General features: G+C 40.5%; 1 protein-coding gene across 1 annotated transcript in view; it reads right to left on the bottom strand.

Moving 5' to 3' along the window:
- The window catches only part of LOC114066601 (tyrosine-protein phosphatase non-receptor type 5-like), a gene marked incomplete at its 3' end in the record, with an annotated part of 53,025 nt that extends 33,740 nt beyond the window's left edge, over positions 1-19,285 (bottom strand). The window contains exons 1-2 of the mRNA XM_027901406.1: positions 18,877-19,285; positions 7,185-7,295 (exon numbers count right to left, since the gene is read on the bottom strand). Of these exons, the coding sequence (XP_027757207.1) occupies positions 7,185-7,284 (100 nt within the window). The remainder of the gene's footprint in view (positions 1-7,184; positions 7,296-18,876) is intronic.
- Between the last annotated feature and the right edge of the window lie 2,968 nt (positions 19,286-22,253).

The following is a 22,253-nucleotide window of genomic DNA, read 5'->3' as shown; positions in this document are numbered from 1 at the left end:
CCCAAGACTTCTTTTCCAAGACAGAGCAGTGATACAATGAAAAAAACATTCCATCTTTAATCCCTCTAATTCTTGAGGACTGTATTCCCCAACAATTTGCCTCCTAATGCTATCCATATTGAGCTGCTTTGCTTATTGAGGTTTCTTGCATTTCCCCATGGGGATGCCACCAGCAGGTGTAAGGAAAGCACGAAACCTCAATCCACAAAGGCACAGGTCAGGAAAGCATGAAACAATAGAGGTTTCAAATACTGTGATGACAGACTTTCAAAGAGTGGTTTGCTTCGACTAAAATAGGTCTATAAAACTGCTGCAGACACATACGTGTCAGCAAGGTTCTGTTCTCAAAAATGACTAGTTGTTTTACCAGGCTGATTTTAAGCTTATTTTAGCTTGTAGTTATGCAATTAATTTGTCCATTAATTAATAAGTTAGTTCACCAATCCAAACACTGACCACGAAGCATGCATAAAATTTAGTGTGTAACAACATGCCCAATTCAAAATACTGCACTGTTTAGGATCTCACATCCATGAAACAGGCTCTTTGGTATTTTTGACTTATAAAATATCTGCTCTATGGCATTCAACCAGGTCCTATAATAAAAAAAAAAAAAACACTCCCATCAGTTAAGCTCCATAATGGACTTGCAGTAACAGGCAGTGAAAGGAGAAAACAAAATAGAAGTGACAAAAGAAGGTCTGAGTATGTTTGAGAATAATGGAATTGAGGATATATAATAAGAGATGAAAAAAGGAAAATAAATACAAGGCCATAGAAGAGAAGCCCACAGGAGGAGGAGTGTGAAAGCCTGACAGAAGGACTGAGTGGAGACTAAAAGCAGCATCTGGCAATAGCTCAAACGAAACAAGGTAGCATATGCAAGCAGTACAGTACACTGAAAACTTCCTCCCTCTTGCGGATTAAGTAACCTCAGAGTTAGGGTATGCAGTCTACCCTCCCTCTCCTCTGAAACATCTTGCTCTAAACTCTGAAACAGAAAAAAAAATCTAGTTAAACTTCCCAATTTCAACTGTGAGCTCTTAATGGAACATTTCAAAGGCAAAGCTGCAGAAATTAGATATTGATTTTGATTCATTTTTCCAGTCAGAAACATGATGGTGGGTCTCTTCTCCCTAGTTCATAGGGCATCAAGAGGCCAAATTTTCAAAAGCCCCAATCCAGCCAGATAAGATTGAGGTTCTGTTGAAACAACTTTAATTGTTCTTCAGAAGATGGGCCTAAGTTTCATTTTCAAAAGCAGCTTAACGTACGAAATCCCTTTCACACTGAAAGACAGGGACACAATACTGCAGAGTTGCTTTTGAAACTGAGACTGACACGGTTTTCAAACTGCTGCCTACCACGTGCTTTTGCTTCCTTTAATTGCGTGTCTACGGATTCAGCACACAAATGTGCCTATTATCACTCACAATTACAAAAACACAGGTGCAGTTGTGAAAACATCAAACACGACATACTGGGCAGTGCGAGGACAGCCCATAATTCCAAACCTTAAACTGCAGTGGTGTTTATGATATTTGCACCTGCACAAAAGCTGAGAAAGTGCCACATGGGGAAGTACTACACTGCTAGCCAGGGCCTAATAGAACTTGACAGAACGGTTCTGTCAATGGCCTTACAGGTACACATGCCAAGCCAAGCAATGCCATTTCAGGGAATATCCCACCATGCCCTGTTGGAGATGGGCTGGAAGATGAAGAGGATTTTAACCAGTGGAAGGAATCAGCATCTGACAGCATGGGCCAGACAGCATCAGACAGATAGACTGAGACCTCCGTTTCATGTTCATATTCTGTTAGGCTATAAGTTATCTCCCATAGGAGAAAGCAGACAGTTTCTGATTGGGCAGGGTTTCGTGAGGGCAGCTGCCCATTCCAATTGTATACTTAAAAGTTATCTGAAAAGTTATGTATCCCCCCTTTTTTTTTTTTCCTGTCAATCCCTGCTAATTGTCCAATACCTTATCCAAGTTTTGCATACCTTTCCTCTATTTCCAGAACCTTCCATATCTGCCCTATAAAAACCTTCCATTTTGTAAAATAAAGCGGATCACCTCTGATCAGCTCTTGCTGTAATCAGCTGCTTGTCTGTTGTCTGGTGCTTGGGTGTGGCTGGAATTAGCCCCCAGGGCAAGACAGGTCGCCCCCCTGCCGGGCTTGGCAGGGAAAAACTACAACTCAGCTGAAAGAACCTGCTGGTCTGGGTTTCCCCTGACCCCCACAAACCGTGACAATGCCCCACCTGTTTTTTGTCACGGTGCACGTGCACAGGCTGCCCCATCTAACTGCACAGCTCCATCTGACTGCACAGCAGGAACAAACTGCAACCACAGTTCTCCACCCCTATGACCATCTGGAGCAGGGCTGTACCTGAGCTTGTTGTTGCTCTCCTCAAGTCCCTATGCCTATATTTCCTTCACCAGAAACCAAATAGAAAGACAAAGGTGATGCCCTCCAGACCTCACTCTAACAAAGAGCATGTGATTAGATCTGTCTTCTGCCACAGTCCCTATTCCTGAAGATCAAGCTTAAAAGGCAGGAGCTATACAGAGAGGTAAGAGCAGAGCAAACTGTCCTAATATGAATGGTGAAAGGAAGACTGACAGAAGAGTCCTGAATAATCCTTGGAGGAGAGTGACAGCCCAGAAATACTATTTTGCTCCCTGTGTAATAGCAGAGACACAGTAGAATGTACTTTTACCTTGGACTCAGGACCCCAATCTTCTTAGGGACTGACAGAAACTGTAAAAAAACCAGACTCTGTTATCTACAGCTGCCCACTTCTGCTAGGACTCCTAAATCATACCTTATTAGGTATGCCCCGATGTCAGTATATGCTCATGATTGTCCATAAATCTTTAAACTTTTCAAGTAACACTCTTGTCTTAACGTTCAAAGACTGAAACCAAAACAAATAATTAGTGCAATCAAATGAATATGAATGTGAGGCCAAACTCAGGTGCATTCCACTTCAGGTGGTTATTTTATCATTGCAAGCAGAGTACTGACTCAAACAAACAAGAGGCAGCTTCATCTTATCAATTTGGAAAAAAACCCCAAATCATTCTGTCACTGCTACTCAAAATGCAGTGCTTATCTGGGAAAGAAAGAGGCAGGAGGGAATGCACCTGGAGCAAAACAGATGTACATCCTTTTGGAGTGCAAGGAAATACAGCTGCTGGAGAAGCAGCAGCACAGTGGTTAGAGTAACTGTGCAGGGCAAACCCAAATCACAAGCTGGAGCTTTGCACCAAAACACTGTGATAAATCAGCCTGAGTATATCTTTTACTTGGGCTGTTAGATTGGAGACACCACATACCACTTCACATCACACCACTACAAACTGCTGCCCTCAGAAACCTGCATGGTCTAATCCAGTTGATGCGGCATGCTAGTATTTTTGAAATTCCAGGTAAATCTCTGTAGCAGTTTATAATTTGACAATACTAATCAGTATTAAGCTGTCAGCATTGGTAGAGACCTGCTGGATTCACTGTTTTCTAGTTTACAGTGATATGATGAATGGTAATCTCTGCATGGTGACCTAGAAAGGTACTTAGTAAAACAGAGACCCAGGACATATCAGCAAATGGATTCTGTTGTCTTTTCATGCAGGATGCCTGAAAGGTGACCAAAAATTCCAACTTTTATTGGAACTTCAGCGGAAAGCAAATAATCAGTTCTCTTAAAACTGCTATGCTGGACTAATGGAGCTGGCAGAGGATTAAACATACATCAGGGGACAGCATCAACAGCTTCAAGTCTTTAAATTACAAGTGCATGTTTATCAAAATTATATCTTCTACTTAGTGTGAAGCAAGATAACCATTTTATGCAGCATCAAGTCAAGTCATTTGCCACCCATCCAGCTTGAGAAAGGATCAAGTACAAGAATTAACCAAAATAAAAAAGAACTTATTCAGCACTTCATTAATATATGATAATACTGAAAGAAACTGTACCATAGACCTAAAAGTGGCATGTGATAATTTAGCAAATAGATACCTGTCAAAAAGAATAGACTGATTTTTAATTTAACTCTTTTGTTTGAAATCAGGTCCCTGTAAATGCACAGCTGTACACTATAGTACAGTGTACCTTGGCACTGCAAACTGCCACATCCTCTTCCTCTCTGATTCTTAAATGCTGTTAAGAGACAAACAGATTTGCACCAGTTTTATTTTCTATAGTGTTTTGCATACACACTGCAGAATAAACGTGCTCTAATAAAGTTTTAACTGAAAGAATTTTGCTTCAAAATGTCAGCGTGAGTGCACACTCCTTCAAAAATAGCATGTTAATTTTCCTCATCCCCACAGACTCATGTGACCTCTTTTATCTGTATCCTGTTTTCCACCCGCACAAGAGCAGCTCATCACTATGTTGTGCAGCTACAGCAAAACTTTTCAATCCTCCAGGAACACCATCTAGTTTTAATTTCACTCTGCATGCTTTTTGCTTCATACACCATGTTGGATGTGAACATGTGAACATAAAACAGATCTGTGAAATAATCTTCCAGTTACTTAAAATGACTGTTTTCCAATCTAGTAAATCATTTTATGGTTTCACCATCCCTACTTGTTGGCTGCTATAAACATATTTTAACAGTTTTTCAAGGTTTCTTTCAGAATTTGAAGTTGCCCAAGTTGCCCTCCAACCTACTGTAATCAAGCCACACCTTAAAACCTTCTCATTAGCTCCCATGCCCTGGCATGAAAACAACAATATTTTCTTTGTACGAGTTTTATTGATTACTCAATTTAGGAACTACAGAAAAACTTCTGGCCACATTCTATATAGCATTTTATGAAATACTGAAGTTTATTAGTGTTTGTGTCAGCTGAACGGAATGATACCGTTTTCTTAGTCAAATTTGAAACAAGGGGCAGTCTACAGTCCTACAACAATGCCTGGACAACAACTTCTACTTCAAACGTTTATTAGACCATCTTTCATCAACTTTAAAGACATAAATTTGCATTTTATACACCTGAGCATTCCCTCAAATTAATGTCAGGGATACTTTCTAAGCATCTTTGCCAAAACCAGTCTGTTTAGCCACCTCAGACGGAGAGCTTTACAGGGTACATTTTCAGCAAGGACACTCGCCGGGGCAGCCTACACACACGGCACTTCACCTATGATGCTTCCATGCTGGTGTTATCACATAAACAAGAAGGCAAGTGCATGACCTTCAGCTCACATTCAGGCTGGAAAGTTTGAGCACAAGTCTTTTCGTTGGAACTATTCCACTTCAGTGTCACATGATAAATGATTGTCGATCTTTTCTTTCTGCCCTCCCACATAAGGGTTGTTCCAGGCTAAGCTATTCTGCAAGGCAGAACTACCCACGCCTTCTTCTGCAATAAAAACAAAACTGTTTGAAAAACTTCCCTTTGTATTGCCCACACATAAAGAATAAGCCAGTATCACTGCTGGATTAAAGATCCTTTCCATGAGCAACCTGCAGGCTCTGTGCATGAACACATGGTTCATAGAAAGTGAAACAAGAAAGACCTCTGAATATCCTCATTATCCATAAGGATCATATATTGGATTTATAACACATAAATTACTTTTTCTTAACTATCCAGTTAAAAAACAGGACCTGTGAGTGCTTCCTATATTAGTGGAACAAATTCACTTATGGTTGAACTGCATACTTTTAACTCTGTTAAAAATTTCAGTGTAGGGATAAATTTGATAAACTCTGCAAAGTGATTTCTGAATTCATTGTTTTGTATAACCAGCAGAACTGTGTTTACATCTTGCTTTGAAATTAATATAGCCTATGACTGCAAGGGTCAGGCAATACACAACACCATGTTTTTACTTCTGTCAGACTATCAAGGATAAGTGCTGTGAGGCAAGAAGTGCGTGTTTGTCATTTACTGTATATTTGTACATGTTCCACAATAATGAAGCTTCCAATTATTTGGCACACTTACACACCACCTCAGTAAAAACTTAAATAACACTGATGTTTTATGGCCTAGGATTTACAGTGGCCTCAAGGGGTCTGGGCAAGGATGCTAAGAACACCAAAAAGTGTAAAACATTAACATAACTCTCTTAGCTCATAGAAAAGCAAGTGCATCCTTTCTGCCATCAAACGAATGGCAAGCATTGACTGTTACTTGGCCAAAGCTAATTTGTAAAGAGAATGTGAATTTTCAGGAGAAATATCTGTAGGTTACCTGAAGCTTTTCAGGATTCTTATACAAATAATAAAAGATCACAGCTCAGAAAGGGTTTTTAAGAAGTAAAGCACACAGCATGTGGAATGAACCCATTCACCTTATAGCTTATTTGCATACAGAGCATTTTTTTCCCTCCAAACATATCCTAATAAAGATTTTTAGCATCCTCTTTTCATAAACTAGGCCTCCTTCACGGTGTGGAGTTGCTACCAAAGGCCCACTCACATCTAGTTGAACAGGCTTCTCTACCATAAAAACAACTACAAACTGCAACAGTCTGCAAGATGGTATGAAAGGCTAGTCCAGGGCACCACTAACTAACCAGTAAATAAATCTACTAGCCAATAAAAAGAGAAAAGGTTTATCCACACTGGATGCATGATTCAAAGTACAAAGCCCAGTTGCTCTAAGAGCTCTCACTGTGCAGACAGGAAACACTTTCCTGTAAGAGACAGAATATGTTTAGAAAAAAGTCCAGAATTGGAAACACCCACTTCCTTGATGATTAAACAAAACTGATTTACTTAGTGCTTACCACAAATAAATAAATTTTAAAAAAGTGTTTGAGACAACCATGGACTGGATTTAAAAGGACGTTCTAAGGAGCTTTCAGGAGACAAAGGCTCAATCCTCTAGGCTTCCTTAGAAATCTGAGCCATAAAGAATTTCCTAGACATCAAGTAGGCAATGGAGGTAAAATGGACCCTTTGAATGACATGAGAACCACAGCTAAATTAAAATATATACTCCACTATGAAAAGATCTAGCGGAAATGACATTCCACGCTAACTGGGCACTGAAAAACATTTAAAACCTGCAAGGAATTTTTCTTTTTTTTTCTTGTTCCTTTCTTTCTCCAAGAAAATTAGGACAAGTTCTGAAAAAGTGTATGGGTGTATTTTTTCATCTGTACTGAAGGTACAGTATGATATATCTCAACTTCCCTGTCTTACTTACCATCTGACTTGCACTCAGTTCTTTCAGTCACATCGTAGCTTGGTTCCAATGTCTGCTCCAGGCCAGATGGTCCTCCGGGATTATCATTTACGTCCTTCATGCACTAGAATTCTGAAAAATAAGTGAAAAATTGAAGCTTTAACACTCTCAGATGTCTAAGAACCATTCAGGGCTTTTACACACAATTTTTCATGACAATAAACTCTAAAAGACCATGATGTGATGTCTACCTATAAAGAAAATGTCAAGCCACTGATGTGTGGAATGAGATCAAACATGGAAAGGAGATGAAATGTATTCCTGTACGGTTATTGATACCCTTGCTTTTGCTTATTCCCTGCATACAGGAACTCGAATCTACCTGAAACCTTCCCGGTATCCAAAGGATTTGTGCCATAAAATCTTTTAGTATTTAAGGAAAAGGAAGTAATCCATAAGCTAAGCTCTCTTAGGAGCCATCTGCACCACACGGAAAAGCTGTCACCTAAAATCATATTGCCCCATTTCACTAAAATCTCAAAGCGGGCTTAAAGGTCTGTGAGTACAAGAAAAACCCTTGTGAAGGACTGTTGAATGTGTCCTACTCACCACACAGTGGGGCCAACTGAACACATAACTTGGAAACGTCCACCACAGCCCCAGAGACCGTGTGTCCAACATGCCATTCAAAGCATGGCAAAGACATGGGCAAAGAGGGTCACACAGGCACGGAGAGAGAAACTGACCTCTAGCAAACTGCAGGGACCTTTGCCTTCTTCACTCATTCAGCTAAGGGAGGGGCCAGAGATGCATTTTTTTGTCCAGGTTATGAAGTGCTCTGCCTTCAAGGCTTATGTGATTTGTCATCTACTTCTAAAGGACCTCACACTGCCAACATCAGGCCAGTTCATTCACAGTCTCATCAGAAGTCCACAGAGCTGATACAACTCTTTCAAGAAAATCACCTCATCCTATATAGCCCACCTTAGCACTAAGCAATCCTCTGATACCCAGGACAGTAAGTAAAGTACTAAGTAAAAGGATGAAAATGGTTATAAAGGCCTGAATACAGGCTGTCTTTCACTTGTAATACAAACATAGTATGGAGGAACTATGTAGGTCCAAGAATAAGAATTACTGTCTGGGTACACAGTGTGTGTTGAAACATAATCCAAAAGTTATTCTTAAAACCAGAAAAAATAAGCATAAAGCATACAGATGGTATTTATACTTTTATAGCCACTTAGAAACACCTCTCCCTCCCCCACAGGAAAATATGACACCCAATTATTTTCACCTAGATGTTTTCATTAAGTTTGTTTTCTGATGTGACTTCTTCAGTCAAAGCTCAAAACCAGAAAAGATGTCTTGCAGGAAAGTCCCAAAGGGAGTCAACCTTCTTTTACAGAGCGGGTGCCATTCAAAAAGACTAACCATAAAAAGATGGTATGGATAGTTCTGAGTATTCCATCAGCACCCCCACTGCTCCTCAAACTTGTTGATGACATAATCACCAGTTCTGTGCAACAGCTCTCAAGTAACAGGCTTTGCAGTGTATTCATTTCTCTCCAGCAGAATGGCCATGAGGTGTGGAACCAAGAAGTAACTGGAGTTCATAAGGCACTGCCACTGGATAAAAGGAATTGTCTTGGCTCACTACTGAAGACCCAATTATATCCCCAAACTACATAGAGTGATCTAATAAAGGATGCTATACCTCCTTATACAGCTCTCCTTACGCTACCTTTTTGTGACACGAAGGGCTCTAGTATCTGAACAGGCTGCCCCAGCATAAAAGGTTATAACTTCTGCTAAGTGGAAACGTAATTAACCCTGCATACTCTCAGTCCAATGTGAACAGAAGACAAGATAGAAATTAGAATTCAAGCCAGAAGTGCTTAGTGCTTTCACAAAATCAGACTAAGAATGTGTACATGCAGGTACTGTGGTTCAGCTAACACAAGGTAACTTCACCACATTCTCAGTTTTTAACATAAAGCTGTTTGCAATGACAATAGCCCCAAATGCTGTTCTTTGACCATCCGCAGCGCCTGTGGTTCACCACAATATTCAAACCACGGTTCAAAACTGTTTTCTTTAAACCCAGTGTGCAAAGAACTTGGTTATCACGTCATTTCCAGAGAGGCCAAATGAATATGAACTACTGTGGAAGCTCTATACTCTTCCAGAAAGAGAGAGTTATCTCTTCTTAAACTATATGCTACTGTTGTAGTCTGCATTCAGTACAGGTGCCTTGCTAGAGAATTCCTTTCTCTACACTGACTCCAAACTCAAGCATTTCTCTTCTGCTTTCCTCTTTCCCCACCATGTAACTTAGGGACAAGTGTGGTTTTACACTGTTGAAGGAAATAAGCCCATCTATTGCCTAACATGCCACAGTTTCTCTCTCTCCAACAGCATGTCAATGATCAAAACAAAATACCACTAAAGCAAGGACAGTTAGGAATAACTCCTGCCTCTGAAAATGCATAAGGGCTTATTCTCAATTAACTTAAACCTTGCAGTCATTATAAACTGATGTGAAAACAATATTCAAATTTGGTTGAAGATTTCAGCACCTAATTTTGCGCTGTGTGAAAACTCTAGAGGATGTGCCACAGAGGACTGTAAAGCAATTGCAAAACTTCTAGTAGAAAGTACTCCAGAGCACATTCAGACTACTTCATGGATGCAAGAGCAACTTTATCTTGTGCTTTGAATGAGGAAAATCCCATGTTTTTAAGCTACTGAGTTAATTTTTGCTGAAAACAATGACATGGTCTGCCCAAATCCAAGCAAAAAATTGTACACACAATTACATGGATATATACTCTGGCACTGACAGAGTAGCATAGCAGGTTAATGTACAGGAGCATCATTACAGATGAGTAATACAAACCCAGAGGGTGGAACATAAAGTCATAAAAGTGTTTATTGCTACTATTCACTTTCTCCCTGTGCCTGGGAAGGACACAGAATCTATCCCAAAGAACATATCATTGAGGCAATCTGTAGTGATACCATAAGATGTTCTCTCACTCCATCTACAACCCCCAATCAGACAAGATTATTTGCCCGAAAAGAGACTACACAGAGCCACACACTCTCCTCTAGTCCTCACATTCCCTTTTCTCTCTCTCGAGAACAGACAAACCAGAAGAAGACTGGGCCAAGTCTCCCGGGGCAGAGGAACAGAAACATGTTATTAAAATAAAATGCGCACATTAGTGGTTTCTGTCTTGGGATCTGAAGACCAAGTTTAATTAACCACCTGAGTGGAAAGCACAGTTTATATAATGCAGACTATCTGTGGACTGTCACACCCCAGTCATTCCACACAACCCCTTCTGCTAGTTCACAAAATAGCGATTTTTACTGGCAAAAATAATTTAACTAGGATGAGGGATCTACATGCCAACTTACAGAGAGATCAAGAAAGAAGAAACAGGTGCTTAGAGTAAATAGAGACCAATCCACATTACACAGGGTACTAAATAGCTCTGCAAGGGAAATATAGCTTTGTTACTTCTTGAAATTAGCTTGTCAGACTCACTCAGTGCTAAATGGACACTGACAGATTCTGCCACTGTCAATGAGAGAGTGTCCTGGAAAACATCTGAAGACTTTGGTCTTTCCCTACCTGTATTCTGGGAATCTGCTTTCTGCAATATTATATGTTTGTGAGATGTCACTGAAAAGAATGATAAACTTGGAGAATTTTTAGTTCTGGGAACAACAGAGGTCTGTTCATTGAAGACTTGATCATCTGGTTTTAAGGCCACAGAACTGTAATGTAGCAGTTTGAGAGTCTGTCTTTGGTTTCCTGTTTCTCCATTTGCTTAAGATTCAGATCCAGAGACTGCATACCATTTTGCATATAGAAAGTTCTTTGCTCAGTGGGTCCTTAAAATTTCTTGTGGAATTTAAATGAGTTCACTGTCCAAACCACCAACACTTGAAGGTTCACTTCGTATTGCACTTAAGATGATGTAACCTTACATTTCAGCAGAAAGAGAGGGGTTTGTTTCATCATCCTGTTCACTTTCCTCTGTTCCCTCTGTCTTCCCTATCTATGCAGCTGCTTCAGCTTAAGAACTGACAGAAAACTAATTAATTTGGGAGGTGGATTAGACATCATTGGAGGAACGAAAAGGGGATCCTCTTCAGTGGAAACTCACTGCTAGATTAAATCCTAAGGTGAACTGCACTCTGCTTACAGGGATTTATAGGACATCCCCTGGTGTTCGGCTCAATAGCATAAGAAAGTATCAAATGAAATTCAACTCCTTTGTTACAGCATATTAATTTTTGTGAATAGCTCACATCAATTTTATCAAAGAAAGTGAGATCAAACCTCAATCAGGGTAGCTGAATACAAAACTTTCCAACAGCATTTCCACTGGAAAAAAATTCTCACTTTTCTAAAAAAAAGTGTTTTCCAGCCATTAAAAAAGGTAAACTCAGATAATTACACATGATATGCACAGCTACCCTAGTGAACATTTATAGCAATTACTTGAAATTCTGATGTCACTCACAATAGATATATCAGCTGGTAGTTTTAAAAACTTGATCGTATATTAAAAACTATGACCAATATTGTTTTCTCTGCATAGAGATAAACATCCTGCTCAAAGATCTGAGTTCCTATTTAAAAACAAAACCAAACATTAAGAATAAAAAGCACTCAGTATGGTTCTGAGACACATATGTGGCTGCATTGCATATTCCCTGCCTACACTGACAGTGTGGGAGCTGTTAGTCATCTAATGCGCATATTTGCTTGGCACGATGCCTTCACTTTCGTATGCAGGCAAGGAAGATGATCACCACTTTATTGTATCCTTACATCTTCACTGCATTTCATCAGTCAGAATGACCAGGCTCTCCCAACTCAAACTACAGGCTGTTAGGAGTCAGACCAGCTCAAAGGGAAACCCAAGCCCAGGGAAGTTGTTAAGCACATCTGTAAAGACAAGGATGGCATTTATATCCATGCTGTTTAGACACACTTTATGGTGGGACCTCACATATTTATTTAAGAATAAGGACCTTTTATTGAATAGAGGCCAAATGTAGTTTTCAACACTGGTGCAGATCCTTTCACTATTTTCAAGGGCATTAGAGGTTCTCAAGTTGATTTGCTTTAACTGTTCTGCTCTGCTTCCATTCTGGAAGGACCTGGAGCAGAAACTGGATTTAGTTTTCAAGTAAGGCAGTCATAAAACCTCCTTGCCCCAACTACAGAAGGATCAGACTTACCCATCATTCTAGCATCCCAATTTCATTTAAACCATACAAAACACATACATGAAAGGTGTGCCTTGTGAATGGAATGTTGATGGTGAAATCCAAAAAGGAAAGGAAGCAGAATTTACAAGTGCCTCAATGTCAGACTTTGAAGGAATGACTCTGGGCATTTCCCCCTCAGTGGCCTTGGATACTACAAATTAGTATTTTACCATGAAATATTTCATGGTGCAACCTGTTTTGTATGGAATTAAAGCACCAAAGCAACTGCTTTCTGACACACAAGGGAAGGAGTGATTTGAGTGGAGGCAGCTCATGCTGTTTCTTAGATATCTTAGTGGTGAAACCACTTCAGGCTGACTGCTGGATTTACGTCAAGGGGAAGTCTCATACTGCCGTCTCCACTGTAGAAACTGGCCAGGCCAGCCTTCGAGGGCAATCTGGGACTACCTTGCAGGACCTCTTTAAACCCCTTCATTATTCTAAGGGCCTTCAGCAATATGGGCTGCTGTGTCTCTGCTGGTTTTGACCCAAATGTGCACAAGGTTAGATTTCTGAGGACTGCAGAGCTTTCATGTAATGTCTGCTGACTGCACTCAGCGTGTTCATATCTAGGTGAAGAAACCAGTCTTTGATAAGCAGGAATTCAGAATAGGTAAGATCTGGTCTGATCCAGTGGAACTCTGTCTTTAAATTCTATAACGGTAAGGCAGAAGAAATATGTGGGAAGCATCCACAATAATCAACCATCTCAAGTTAATTAGCAATTAATTTAGTGAGTTACTAAAGTCTAGCAAAGATGAATCCTAAGAGATTCTGGTCACAGTTACCCTGATGTAAATCTAGATTAACTTCTAGAGAGAACATCAATCTCCATGACAGTTACTTCAGATTTACATCCAGCAATTCTGAATTTGTGCACTTGTTTTCACAGCCGTGTGGGAGATCTGTCTCAACACAAATCAGCTCTGCTCTCCTGCAGATTTTGCAAGGTACACAGAGTTACATTTCTGTAAAAACCCAACCTCAGTAAAATGGGGAAATTAACTTCTCCACTCTGATGAGACCTAAGCCTCCCACTTAACAGACAAAAACCCTGCTACAGGGCCTGCCACTAGAAGTGGTCACAAGATCCCCCTTAGTTCTCAGTCTTCCCACAGTAAGGATAATTCCCTCTCACTGGATTTCACAAAGCACAACAACAAGCATTGAAATGAGTACAATCTTTTGCCTAGGACTCTTAAGAGTATTAAGAATACCAGATCCCCAGAGTGCACAGTTTTGAGTCCAGTCTTACAACCCTAGAAAAATCCACATAATCTTTCAAGGTCATCTTTCTAAGAGGCTAAAGAGGGGTAGACACCTTCTGGCCATTAGCACTGACACATGTGATATTCACTGCAGCTGCATCAAAGAAATTTGATACGAAAAAGGAGTTCTTGTTCTGCCACATAGCCCTTCACCCTTTTACCAGTTTTACTCAGGTCTTCATCCACCTTTCTGCACAGCCATCAATTTCACCTTTCTTTTTCTCTGAACTAACCACTGGACAAAATGACGTCATGCGCATTCCCACCCACGTGAATTTCAATACAAGTGGTGCAGTCCTGGTCATGGAATTCTAAGCTGATCAGATAAGGTGCATGCTTGTCTGCTGTGCTTGTGGGTGAGCCAGAGTACATGTCATAAGTAACAGCAAAGACCCATCACAGGCAACATACAAATGACTTAAGTTTGAATTCAAAATATGTCCAGAGAGCTTGTGAAACAGTTTGTGGAAACACAGATACTTAGAGCCACTTTCACTAGGTGGTTTAAGATCACATTAAGAACTTGCATCAATCTCAGTCATGTGCAGATTTTATTAAACAAACAAATTTCTCTATACCAGCCTTATTTTGAAAGAACTGGACACATTCCTACTCCTGTGCCACTGACAAACTGTGTTTGCACTGCAGATCCTAACTGCCTCACCTATTTTTATCCTTTGCAGGAACTGAGTAAAGGTAGCCAAAACTGTCATAGTTCCCACCATTCATTCGGTTCAAATGACGCAAGTCAAGTACATCCACAAGTCAGTCAACCCACAGCAGAATACACAGAAGAAAAATGTCATCACTACATAAGCTTTGGTTTTCAGTAGTAATCTACAATTAAAAAAAAAAAAAAAAGGGCAAAAAAGCGCTATTTGTGAGTCTAATGTTAAATTGGAGGGGGGGAAGGCAGTATATTTTCAATCTATAAAATTCCTTGAAAAGGGACAGTTGTTTTTGGAGGGAAGCATTTTAAATGACCCACTAACTCATTTACTCTGTCTTAGAAAAAGAAAAACAAAAGAAAAGGAAAAGATGAGATAGATTTTTATATGAAATATTGGTTCTCACTTAAGCATTTAAATGAAGTGGCTGGAAGGTATTTGGCAAGCAACAAATTTAGGGCAGCTGATCTTAGATGATATTTTATCTACAAAGGCCAGGGTCTTACAGGTAAAGCTCCCCAGAACTATTTACCATTTATGAATTTGTCTACAGATACAAATTATGTCACATTATATATAGAAGGATGAGTATTTTAAGATAACTATTCCAGAATGACTATGTCAGTACGTGAAGTTATTTGGAAAGTTATTGCACAGTGGTGCTGTATAGATAACGTGTAAGGGGTGCAGAATATTGTATCATATCAAAATCAAAACAATTCAACACTTTTCTGTGATGAAGCAAAATAATCTAGTCTCCAGATGTACCAAGAACTAAGTAAATCCCACAGCACCCTATAATGCTTATCTCAACCTCCACGAAGTTACTGAACAGAAATAAAGCTAGAATTACACACAAGTCTCAGATGCCTTTTCTGAACTTAACTGAGCTTCACCAATAGGTGAGATACAAATTCAACTGGTTACTGACATCTGGGTATGGATATCTTGCTTAATTTCTAGAAGAGTAAGTGGACACAAAGCGACTTTCCTTTGTACTGTTTCTCCAAGATCTCACCAGATGACTCATCCCCCTTCCTAAAGTACAGCAGAATCTCTCACATTGTCAGAACCAAAATTGTTTTCTGTAGTAGCAAGAGACAGACTAAAACCAAAATTGGATGCCAGTTCGCAAACTGCCATTAAATTTCCAGGAAGCCAGTCCACCAAGGAGCATACTGCACCCTAGGGAGTCCTTAACAAATACTGTCACATTTGCAATAAGCTAGTTAAGGTTGTGTCAGCATTTAGGTTATAAATCCCTCATTATATGTTAGCAAAACATTCCTGAAGCTTACTGAAACATGATATCCAGGATTCCAGTCTGGAAGGGAGGTAGGGAGAAAATGTCAGTACCACAGTAGATTGGATTTCATGTTTTAATTCAAAAATACCAAAAAAAAAAAAAAAAAAAAAAAGAGAAGCTTTGAACCATTTCAAGTTCCAAAGGCAGAGAACATTTTGGCAGGCATTTAAGGCTGAATCCTGCAGGTGGCAAGTGCCCTTGACTCTAATCTTGGTGGGACATATGAGTTGCCAGCATTCCTCCAAAGAATGAGGGACCATCAGTGCCTGAGGACATGTTTGTACCAATGGGCATTACAGCTCGCAGCTGTTCTGTGGTCTGGATCACAGTTCATCTATACTTTCTCTGTTATTCTGTGCTTAGAGAGCCTGATCCTTCTTTCATCACAAGGTTGAAGATATCTACAGTCCAGGGTCTGGAAGATAAGCACTATAAACCTGCAAACATGATGAAATATGCAGTACATGTAAGAGCTTTATGCACAGAATACACTTTGTGTTAGATGGACCATTACTTTCCCCTGGATGTTCGTATGTGGTGTATTTCACAGTATGGGCATTGTTTTTATAACTACAAAACATACAGCATCCAGTTTGGATGTCCTACCATTTCCAGCCCCACCAGCTGGAGCAGAGTGCATACTCCTGAATTCTAGTTCTTGGAAATGAATTGCAGTAGCGGGGAGAGGAAGCAGCATTAGACATCATTAAGAAAAGGGGCAGAGCAGACAGAGGCACTTCCTGCCCATCCAAGTCTGCATTAAATAGTCTCAGAACTCAAGTAAGGCCAGTAAGGTTAAAAATAAGGGTGGTAAGCTCATAGTAAAGCCAGTAAGCGCTTTCAGTACCAAATGGAGGTGCATCGGTTGACTGCTTCCATCCTTCGCTGTCCTGAATGCCTCTAAATGTCCTTTGTATCCTTCAATACTCCTGTTACATTCACAAGGGTGCATACACGCCCAAGAACCACCTTCAGTGCCTCAGGTTTTGGCTGCAGCCAGGTCTGTCCCACCTGTGAACCCCAGCCAACTCACAGTGGGGCATGCAAGGATCCCCCTTTTATCCTGCCTCACGCCTTGTGGCTGTGTGACAGGTGACAGCACACTGCCACCAGGGCTCCAGGGCCATGCCACAGACTCCCCTGCTTGTTTTGTTTTGGTTTTTCTTGACTTGCAGCTCAGCATTGACTACTACCCCTTCAAAGCACCTACCCCTTGGAAAAAAAAGCAGAATGGCTCTCATAGACTCCAGGTTGTAGCTCAGGAGGCAGTGGCAACCTGCTATGACTTTTCTTGGAAAGGAAGTTAGATATAGCAACTCCGGTCCTAGGTCAGGACTCAGCAGCTCCCCACCCTGTCCGATGTAAGACTTCCCACATTAGAACAGCATTGTTTTAATTTTACTGAAATGTACTAAGTATTTGGATATTATAAGCTACCAAAGGCCACACATATATGCACATGAAACATGACCACTTCTGAAAAGCACACTACATTTAAAAAGCTTATCCATTCACAACACACTAAGACCCTATAAGTCAACAATTGACACTTATCCTGACTAGCAATTAATGATGAGAAATCATAATATAACTCAGAACCTGTGTGCTTCACACACTGTTGTCTCACCAGCGTAAACCATGGTGAGCCTGACCTTTGTGCATCATTTCCCTCTTTCTACAAACAGACAGAGTTTACTGGCACGGTAAATAAATCTTACAGAAGATTGAATCAGAAGGCAGACAATGCTCCAGAAAGAAGAGTTTTCTGGTTTCCGAATGATATTTTCCTGTTTGCTAAACAGCCGCCCTCTCAGGTTAAACTGACCCACCGATCTTGGGATGCCACACATATCTGAAGGGAGCAGAACTGGTTATCCCAAAAGGGTAAATGCACCATCTCAAACCACCAGTGTATCACTACTGCAGCCATTCAGCCTATTGCTGCCACAGCCTTAAAAATTAATGAGTTCTCCAGGGAATATATAGACATAATGCTCAAAGCAAAAGAAGCTGCTGCCAATACTGTTTTCCTCTTCCCTAGACACCACTTCAAATCAAAACAGAAGAGCAGCTTTTGCCTCCTAGCTGAGTATCAAGATCCTTTCAGACAGAAAACAATATCTATGGCCTGTGTGGACAGCCCTTGAAATTTCCCAACTTGCGATCCAATACCACCTAGTCTGACCTTGTTCTCACTGCTACCTAGGGGGTGACTTCTGCTATCAAAATTAAACATGAAGAGAAACTAAGCTTCATTTTGGGGTAACTTCTGAAGTTATCTTAATCCAAGTTTTATGAAGATGCTAAACCTTGCTTAGAAATTATGACCCGCATACAACTAAAAGGGGTGCTTACTTTCTCCAGCTCTAGCACTGACTTGATTTCTCACTTTTCCTTTTCTATGCAACAGTCAACAACACACCTGCAGATATGATATGGCATATACACAGAAACACAGGTCAGCAAAGTCGTTTCTTTAAGGAAACATCTCACATAAAAGGGAACATCAGCAGATGGGGTCCTGCTCCTGCATCATACTCTTCAAATGTGAAAGCCTGGCAGGTGCAGAGGGGGACAGGAACAATCAGTCTCTCACCCTTTCCAACTCTTGCTTTTCATGGCACCACTCCACACAAAAGACACAAAAGAGAAACAGCTTCTTTTGCCTTCCAATCCCTTTGCTTCCCCAAAACCACTCCACACGTTAACCAGTGCCACTGAGAAAGTCTGCCAGAAAAAGGTTTAGAAATCCTCAAACAAAATGCATTAAGCATTCAGAATTATCATCAATTAACAGCTCCAGAACAACACATGAGGGATTAACGCAGAAGAGGAGCTTTGAAATTTGCACTGATCTAAGGTCTGAGACCAGTTCTTGAACAGAGGAGGAAAAAATACTTCTCTAGGACAAAGGACCAATACCACGCAAATCACTGTGACGAGCTTTATCTAGCCTGACATGTTAGCAGGATCTCACATTTCTGCTCATCTCTACCTCTGGTAACTTATGAAGCATCAGCTCCTAAAATCATGCAGCAACCAGAAAAGAAAACTGACAATCACAACCAGGTAAATGCAATGCTCAAGTTCAATATTCCAGGAAATTGGCCTAAAAATGGCTGGATGGATTAACGTGGCATTTTCCAGGACCAGTACATCACGATGATCTTTCCAGATACCTGCTGTGTTCTCAGAACCATAATGATGTCCACAGCAATCAGCTGTGAAAAGAGTAAAAAACCAGAAGCAAATTACTTTCATGTATCCTGTAGTGGTGGCTATCAGCTCATTTCAGCCCATGATGAAGTCCCTCACAAACAACGGATTCTATAACTGCTGTGGAAAAGCTGCTTCTTTCATACTTGGACAATACCAATATAAATCAGAAGCTGCTAATCTGACAGGATGTAGTGGAGAGGGCGGTTTCTACTTCCCTGGTTTGAAGCCTTTGTGGCAGAGGGTTACTCAGCTCTTTCTGAGAGGAAGGGAAATACATAGCTAGAGGAGCTGACACTTGGACTGGAGAGCTGATGGACACAGATTGGGCAGGGTGAAAGCCATGCAGAGAGTAGCAGAGATTGTGGTATCAGCTGGGGAAAAAAAAAAAAAAAAAAAAGGAAGAAAAGCTTGTAGACACAGATAGGAAACTCTATATTCCAAACTGGAATAAACATCCGGTTTCAAGGACAGACAGTAAATTAGCTCAGAGATCTACTCTCAATTTTTACTTCTGCTCAGCATCAACAACAAAGGGAGTAAGCTGGATGCCTTAATAAAGCAAACTCCCAAATGACAGCAGACACTATTCCAGCTAGCTTTGGACTGCCTTCTCCTCCCAGCATAATCAGCAATCTCATAGGCACAGCTTTACAAATCCCAGGCTACCGGACAAACACCAACAGGCTGTGACAGAACACAGTGAATTCAGAGTTAGTGTGTGCAGAACTTTTAAGCAAGCTTGCCAAGCAGAACAGAATCTTTTTCTAAATCTTGAATGCACAGACAGTGGGCTCTTCTGTCCAAACACTGGAACCAGCATAATGACTGAATCAGCATCTTACAACTGGCACAATTTTGGGGGTTAAAAATCCCCTTAATTAAAGTTAATAAGTGTAACTTTAAAGTCATGCCCAGGACTAACACAAAGCAACAGTCCTCAATTTAAACTAATGCAAACTAATATAATGTAACCTAATCCACTCAAGGATAACAGACTGAAAACTGATGTTCTGAGCTGCACTGCAAATAAAACACTGTTGCTTTAATTGCTGGTTCTCTCATCACGACATAACTTTAGAGCACTGAATCTCAATTTGTGACCTGTTGCCCACTGGCAACACAAAGAACTGTGGTAAATGGTCAAAACTACATTTAGGATCTACAGTCAGGAGCCTGAGGGGTTAGGGTGCCAGAGAGCACACAGGAAATTCAAAGGGATGTTTTTTCCTAAAAAACTCAGGGCATACATTGTTCTACATGATGCATAAAGCTCAAAAGAGTTAAAAGAGCAAATGGCAGTGCCTGCTTCAGGGACAAAATACATAATTAAGAAATTTGGAATGTTAGAAAATGTACATAGCATGGAGAATATCACACATGTTAATAGTAATATACCACAAAGAACAGAGTAGCGTCTGAAAACATGGTTTAAGACAATAAGTAATGGGCTAAAATACACACAGCATTTGGGCACTTAGCTCCTTATGTGTCAGGGCAAGTCAGCATCACGTAAGTATAAGAAAAGTCCTCCTCTAATTTAAAAGAAAATATTAACTTTTTTAATTATGTGACCATTCTAAACAGGCTCTGAAGATGCAAAAGCAAACCCCAGTAGAATAAAATAGCCATTACATGCTTTTTAGTCACAGGATTTGTTACAATAATTCTTGAAGCTCCCAGCAGTTTCATAACAAAGTAGTCACATCTGCAGTTCCACAGAAATTATCATGTCTGTGCCAACATTTCATCTCACAAATGTTTGCAGGCTCCGATTTCCATGTTTGGAAGAAGACTGAAACAAGTCAACTACTTATATTATTCCACCTCCCTGGCTTGCTATTCTCAGAGTTAAGGAGCAAAGGCTTTGGTCAGTGTAATGGAATGGTGGCAGTGATCTCCACTGGCAAGGGAGGCTCTGCTCCTAAATGAGACAGCTACAGCCAAGCCCCAGGCTGGTGATATACACTGCAACTGATACTGAAAATGAGGGAACAGATGCTGTTGGAGTACTGAATGGAAGACATTCTGGGAAAGACATAAACCAAATCTAGCCATACTCAACCAGTGAAGGTACAGGAAGGAAGCTGGAAGTCTCTGTTTGCAGAAGTAAAAAGGACTATGCAGAACTATCAGAAAAAAAAAAAAAATGTACTGCCTGATGAATAAAATGGGTTCCCACTCCTAGAATCTCTGGATGATGCTAGAAAAAAACCCAACATACTAAGCATAATTTATTTCCCTCTATTATAAAAAAACCAAACCAAACAAACAAACCAACCCCCAGAAAACAAACAGCAAGTGTAATTCAGTAAATTCAAAAGTGGTATCGCATATCCAAGCGAATGCTTCAAATAATATCTTTGGTAAAACAAGTACTCCCTTAGGGAGGCTGAATCAAGATGCCTAGCTTGCTTTTAAGTGTCCTGACCTAAACATTATGACCTAAATCTTGCAAGAGCAGAGAAAAATGAAACCTCAAGCCCACGTGGATTCTCACTACCATTAGAAGGCCTGCAATGGTTTGCCTTCTGTACTATTTTATGGGAGTATACACCTATATTTCAAATAGCCCAAACTCTGTTCAAGCCCAAGACACCAGTATGAGCTGCAAAATTTTATTACTGATTGAGAAACATGGAATGCATTCAGGGAGATCCACTTTCTGGATCTCCCTGAGAAAAGGTCTGCCTTTTCAACAGACAGCTACTCAACAGAGAAGTGTGAGAACAGGTCTCCAGAGTGACTGTGTGGAAAATCTTCTGCTGCTTGTGTTGTCACCACAGCTGCACAGGACAATTGTCAACCTACAACCCATGGACTGCTTGTCACAACCCAATTTTCAGAAAGCAGACAGGATCAGTGAGCAGGTTCGACAGACTGTTCTCGTCCCTTGTACTTCTCTCAACCAAAGAAGTAACTTCTCAAGTCCTCTTCTCCCTATCCCCTTAATGTTCATTTAACAACTGCCATTCTACACAAGTGAAGTAAAGCTGTGGTCCTGGCAAGCTGGTGGGTGGCACAAATGGGGCTACAAAAAGCAAGGTAACTGTTTGTTTAGCTTTTTTAACCCTGCCTTCCAAAAGGACACAAAGCTCATTATACCAGTGCAGTCTTCCCCTCAACTCACGGTCACCTCCACCTAAAAAAGTCTGCAATGTTGTTAGCTGCTAAAAGTCTCCTGCCATTGAAATAGCAGGAAGAGAAAGAAGGTAGTAATAGGAATGACCTGCTTTTAGAGACTGCAAGTCATCTATTATGAAAATGGTTATTATTTATAGGATCTGGGAGATACAATTCAGAACCCTCACTGTGCAAAATTCTGAGTTCCCCCCCCCCC

The sequence above is a fragment of the Empidonax traillii genome, unplaced genomic scaffold, assembly GCF_003031625.1.
Source record: "Empidonax traillii isolate 1590-97213 ecotype Southwest subspecies unplaced genomic scaffold, ASM303162v1 scaffold783:size459103, whole genome shotgun sequence".
NCBI classification, from domain to species: Eukaryota; Metazoa; Chordata; class Aves; order Passeriformes; family Tyrannidae; genus Empidonax; species Empidonax traillii.
Note: the sequence above shows the minus strand (reverse complement) of the source record. Positions and strands in the feature narration are given on the sequence as shown.